This window comes from Ascaphus truei, unplaced genomic scaffold (assembly GCF_040206685.1).
Source record: "Ascaphus truei isolate aAscTru1 unplaced genomic scaffold, aAscTru1.hap1 HAP1_SCAFFOLD_702, whole genome shotgun sequence".
In the NCBI taxonomy this organism is placed as follows: domain Eukaryota; kingdom Metazoa; phylum Chordata; class Amphibia; order Anura; family Ascaphidae; genus Ascaphus; species Ascaphus truei.
Genome location: NW_027457036.1, coordinates 43,145 through 48,982, shown reverse-complemented (window position 1 = coordinate 48,982; position 5,838 = coordinate 43,145). Strand labels below are relative to the sequence as shown.

The following is a 5,838-nucleotide window of genomic DNA, read 5'->3' as shown; positions in this document are numbered from 1 at the left end:
TGTCCCAACCATCATCGGGGGAGACCTAAATGCCAAACACCGGTGCTGGAACTCAAGGACAGCAAACTCCAGAGGACAAGCTCTTCTTGCTTACTCAAAGGAGAGTGACTTTGTAGTGGCTGGCCCTACAGAACCCACCCACTACCCAGGCACTGCAAGCCACACACCGGATGTCCTGGACATTGTCTTACTGAAGAACGTGAAACATTCTGTCCAGTTGGAAACCCTGGCGGAACTGACCTCAGACCACAACCCAGTTACCATTACTGTTGGCGACGAGATGGAAACCCACCAGCAAACACCCAGGTACAACTTCACCAGGGCGAACTGGAGCCTGTACAAAGAAGAGTTGAGCAACATCACAAACCCCCGCCCCTTGGACACCAACGGAGACATTGATGATGCTGTTAACGCCTTTACTACCGCAGTCCAACATGCAATAGAGCACAGCGTCCCGAAACAGATGCCCAAACGCTGCTCCATCTACGACCTACCGAGCGGGATCAAGCAAGCGATTGCTGAGAAAAACAGGGCCCGACGCCAGTGGCAGAAGTTCCGCACACCTGACCTTCTGGTAAAGTACAACTCACTTGCCAGACTACTGCGACAGCAAATCAGCCAACACCGGGGGGAGAGGTGGGAGGCCGCAGCAGCCAAGCTGAAGGAATCCGACAACTCTGTTTGGAGAATGACCCGACGCCTGACCGGGAAGAAGGAGCCTAATCCACCGATCCAGGGCCAGACCCACCTGGCATGTAGCAACAAGGACAAGGCAGAGGTTCTCGCTGACACACTGGAGACAACTTTTAGGCCTAACCAAGCCAGCAAAATAGCACGGGAAGTTGAGCAAGGAGTTAACAGGCATCTTACCGAGCACCTACCAGAGACCGAAGCGGAAACCCTTGAAGGATGCACCAGGACTGAGATAATGCAACTTGCAGAAAAGCTGGCAAATGGCAAAGCACCAGGAAGTGACGGAATTACCAACCTGGCCATCAAGAAGCTTCCGCCGGCAGCCATGGAATGCCTCACAGAAATCTTCAATGCATGCATGCGGCTCCAGCACTTTCCTCAATCCTGGAAGGAAGCCAAGGTCATTGTATTTCCAAAGCCTGGAAAACCACGGAGGGATCCTGCAAACTACCGTCCGATAAGCCTGCTCTCTGGACTGTCGAAACTCCTGGAGAAAGTTATTCTTACGCGCCTCCGCCACTTTGCCTCTGGTAAAAACATTCTACTAAAGGAGCAATTTGGATTCCGGAAGGACCACTCAACCAACCATCAGCTGCTGCGAGTCGTTGACATAATAAGCCATGGATTCAACATCCACAAATCAACTGGAGTTGTCTTCTTGGACGTGGCCAAAGCGTTTGACAGAGTTTGGCATGAAGGACTACTGCACAAAATGATCAACCTGAAATTCCCAAACTACCTGATTAAGCTGACTGCAAGCTACTTGCGGGAGCGCACATTCCACGTGGCTGTGCGGGAAGAGCTCTCAACAACACGCCCCATCCGCGCTGGCGTGCCACAGGGATCAGTCCTGGGACCTTTCCTTTTCAACCTCTTCATGAATGACATCCCCACAGACCTCCACAAGACTCAACTGGCACTCTACGCAGACGATGTGGCAGTCATCTCCCAGTCCTTCAGAGAGAAAGAAGTAGCTAAGAACATCCAGAAAGCACTAGACATGCTATCAACATGGTACAGCGACTGGCAAGTAGGACTGAACTCCAGCAAGACTACAGCTACACTGTTTACCAAAAAGAGGATCAAGGCACACCCGCCAATCACCCTCAACGGAGAGGCTGTCAAATGGGAGCCAAACAGCTCTTACCTAGGTGTAATCCTAGATAGCAAACTAAGCTGGAGAAACCACATTGAGAAGATTCAACAGAAGGCAACAACCAAGCTGGCAGCACTGTACCCTCTGCTGAAGACAAGGACCATGCCCATCAAGAGCAAAGTCAATGTGATCAAGGCGATCATTAGACCCACAATGACATACGCCTCCCCGGTGTGGAGTGGTTGCCACCAACATCAAAGATCATCTCTCCAAAAATTACAGAACAAGGCGCTGCGGATTGCGTCCAACGCTCCACTTCCTACAAGAATAGCAGACCTTCATAGGGAACTGGGTATCGAGATGTTAGATGAACATCTAAAGAAGCTCAACAAGAAATTCTACAAGGAACTGGACCAGAACTCAAACCCGCTGATCAAGAAGCTTGCTGCGATCTCTGCAAACCCATTTGACCGCTACCCACGACCCATCACAGCGCTGAACCTGTGAAACCAACTCAACTGTGGCAAGTAACACAGATCAAGAAGCTTCCTAAAGAGTGCGACAATACACTCAACAAGAGAACTTGGAGTAATGAGGCTCAAGCCTCGGTATCCAATATCACCACTGACAGATTTAATCTGTCAGTCAGAACAGAACGGTCAGTTTTTTTCTTTATTAGTTCCTGACCGGAGACGCGCACTGACACAGCAGCACAGGATGGCCCGGACCAAGCAGACCGCCCGGAAATCCACCGGAGGGAAGGCTCCCCGTAAGCAGCTAGCGACCAAGGCTGCCAGAAAGAGCGCTCCGGCCACCGGCGGAGTGAAGAAGCCTCACCGCTACCGGCCCGGTACTGTGGCTCTCAGGGAGATCCGCCGCTACCAGAAGTCCACCGAGCTGCTCATCCGCAAGCTGCCCTTCCAGCGCCTGGTCCGGGAGATCGCCCAGGACTTCAAGACTGACCTGCGCTTCCAGAGCTCGGCTGTCATGGCTCTGCAGGAGGCCAGCGAGGCTTATCTGGTGGGGCTCTTCGAGGACACCAACCTGTGCGCTATCCACGCCAAGAGGGTCACCATCATGCCCAAGGACATCCAGCTGGCCCGCAGGATCAGAGGGGAGAGAGCTTAGGCCGGCTGCACCCTGACTTCGTTTACACCCGAAAAACAAAGGCTCTTTTAAGAGCCACCACATTTTCAATGAAATTGCCTGATCAATATTAACACACGGATACTGATCTCAATATAGAGAATTAAAGAAGTGTGTTATCCTTGTACCAACATATGTACTTGATGTGTGACAATTTAGATAAACGCACCTTCAATATTTGTGTATTCTTTGTCATGTGATATATAGACTTGCATGCATAGTCACCATTTCATGCTGTATATGGCTGCACGTAAAGACAAACATGTAAATGTCCCCCCTCCCATGTGCCACTGGTGATCAAACTGAAGTGTTGTGGAATAGCGTGTGCTTGATGCTTTCAATGTGATGTAAACACTTTTTTTAATAACATGGTGATAAATACGTTTTTCTGATGTAAACTACACTTTTTTAATTTTATATAAATCGTGTGTGTGAATATTATGTAGACACAAACAAAACCATAATGTCACCTAATATGTCAGTTTGTCTGAGAAACATTTATTCGTGAAATAGGTTAGGGACTACAAACTTACACATGCACCTTACAGTGCTCGCAGTATCTATTCATATACACTTGTGCTCTGGCAGTGTAACACAAACCCCTGCATGGGATAAGTTGGAGAAACATTCCCAGTTACACATTATGTGCACAGCTCTCTATGTGGGGTTGTGGTGGCTCTTAAAAGAGCCTTTGTGTTTGTAAGAGGCTGAAGTTGTCGGTCTCACTTCTTAGGAGCTGCCGCCCTCTTGGGCTTTGCTGCTTTGGGTTTGGCTGCCTTGGCCTTAGCTGGACTCTTAGCAGCTTTTGGCTTCGCAGCCTTTTTAGCCGCCGGGCTCTTCACAGCCTTCCTGGGCTTGGCAGCTTTAGACTTCTTTGGGCTTTTTGCTGGCTTCTTGGCGGCCGCCGGTTTCTTGACCTTTTTGGGGCTTTTCTTCACTCCCGCCGGAGCCTTTTTGGGTTTCTTGGGGGACTTGGCGGGTTTCTTTGCCACTGGCTTCTTGGGTTTCCCCACATCCTTTTTCTTGGCCGCCTTCTCCTTGCTCTCCAGCTGCTTCTTATTCAGCTTGAACGATCCGGAGGCTCCGCTCCCTTTCAGCTGGATCAGGGTTTCCTTGCTCACCAAGCCCTTGAGAGCCAGCTTCAGGCGGCTGTTATTCTTCTCCACATCGTAGCCTCCTGCAGCCAGAGCCTTCTTCAGAGCGGACAGGGAGACCCCGCTGCGCTCCTTAGAGGCGGACACAGCTCTCACTATCAGGTCGGACACGCTGGGACCGGACTTTGCTGGGCGGCTTTTCGAGGCTCCGGCCGCTTTCTTCGGCTGCTTCTTCTTGGCGGCGCTTTCAGCTGGAGGAGGAGGAGCAGGAGCGGTCTCGGCCATTGCAGCTGCAGGTAAAATCCCCCAACACACTGACAGAAAGTTATACTGGGGGCGGGGACCTGCCGGGACTTATATAGAGAGCCTGCTGCTCTGTGATTGGTTAGTTATCGGAGTGAGCTTCTCTTTCATTGGGTATAATCACTAAGCCCCGCCCCTGACTCTCATCCTCCCGGATCACAAACACTGCTCTGACTTTGTGTTTCTGAGGCTGCAAGAAAAGTGCATTTTATCCCCTAATTATTACTAACATCCCCCCTTCTTGCATGCAATTTGTAAGGAATTATATTCTCTTCACTGCTGTATCATTTTTCTGCTGGGAAAGTACAAACACAATTAGGAATAATGGGTGAAAGTTCGGCTCTGTAGCCCGGGATTTGCCAGATTTCATTCATATCTGTCTATTTCTGTCACTTTTACTTTGCTCAGACTAAATGTGCAACCTCCATCCTCATACAGTGACACTAAGGACATATTATTCTACAGTATCAGTTTAAAATAATGTGCATATAAATATATAAACATGGTCTCGGGATTCACTATATATGTACAAGTAGCACAATAATTCCTGAGCAGTGTACATTGCTATTTCATGTTGTTCCATTTCCCCGGTACTAAGCTCTGTATTATTCCATTGTCAGTTATGAATATTGGTTATTAAATGGGAGATTCGAAAAGTTTTGTATTCCATCTGTTCTGCAAATGAATAGTTTATAATGATATGTATGTAACATTATGTTTTCTAAAAACAATCATAGTAACATACACATCATGTGAATGACAGTAAATATATTTTAATAATGTAATAATCAAACAACTATTTTGTTTAAGCTTTATAATACAATTGGGAAGTGTTAAAAATATGTTTATCTGTGGGTTACAAAAAAATGAGTATGTGATATTAATGGAAGATTAGGTTATTAATCACCCTGTGTGTTACATAACTATGTAATGTCTCTATTAGCACTATGTATAGGAACTGACATGTTTTGTGACCATTGTCACCAGAGACCAGAACTTTTAACATCTTTACATCAGGATCACTATCACCAGAAAATAATAATAATAATAAAAATAATAGTACGTTCTTGTATAGCGCTGCTAGTTTTATGTAGCACTTTACAGGGACATTTTGCAGACACAGTCCCTGCCCCGTGGAGCTTACAATCTATTTTGTTGGAGCCAGAGACACAGGGAGATAAAATGACTTGCCCAAGGTCACAAGTAGTTGACACTAGGAGTTGAACCAGGCTTCAAACTCACTCTCAATGCCAGTGTGTTTTACTCAGTGTTTACTCACTGAGCCACTCCTCCCGAATGACACACTAGTTGAATAAACAAAAGTTTATTCTGGCAAGCCAGAAAACACACAACATACATGTGACGGTTGGGGTAGCCAGCCTCACATAATAAGGTAAAGCCTGGCTTCTCTCAGCTGTGTCTCCGTAAAACTCCCACTTGCTCCGCTGACCGGGCTTCTCTGGCGCTTCTCAGCTGAGATCAGTGCTTGTGTATGCTCTTTAACAC

At 47.6% G+C, this 5,838-nt stretch overlaps 2 protein-coding genes across 2 annotated transcripts; one reads left to right on the top strand and one right to left on the bottom strand.

The window, feature by feature from the left end:
* Positions 1 to 2,488: 2,488 nt before the first annotated feature.
* Positions 2,489 to 3,112, top strand: LOC142486003 (histone H3). Its single transcript, XM_075584665.1, has one exon. It carries the CDS (start codon positions 2,507 to 2,509, stop codon positions 2,915 to 2,917), a length of 411 nt encoding a protein of 136 aa, XP_075440780.1. The 5' UTR covers positions 2,489 to 2,506; the 3' UTR covers positions 2,918 to 3,112.
* A 286-nt stretch (positions 3,113 to 3,398) lies between these two features.
* LOC142486002 (histone H1-like) lies at positions 3,399 to 4,349 on the bottom strand. Its single transcript, XM_075584664.1, has one exon. The coding sequence runs from the start codon at positions 4,312 to 4,314 to the stop codon at positions 3,658 to 3,660; it is 657 nt and encodes a 218-aa protein (XP_075440779.1). The 5' UTR covers positions 4,315 to 4,349; the 3' UTR covers positions 3,399 to 3,657.
* Between the last annotated feature and the right edge of the window lie 1,489 nt (positions 4,350 to 5,838).

What these genes read in the sequence shown, in the direction of transcription:
- LOC142486003 (XM_075584665.1), top strand. Translation starts at nt 2,507, where the DNA reads ATGGCCCGGACCAAGCAGACCGCCCGGAAATCCACCGGAGGGAAGGCT.
- LOC142486002 (XM_075584664.1), bottom strand. Translation starts at nt 4,314, where the DNA reads ATGGCCGAGACCGCTCCTGCTCCTCCTCCTCCAGCTGAAAGCGCCGCC.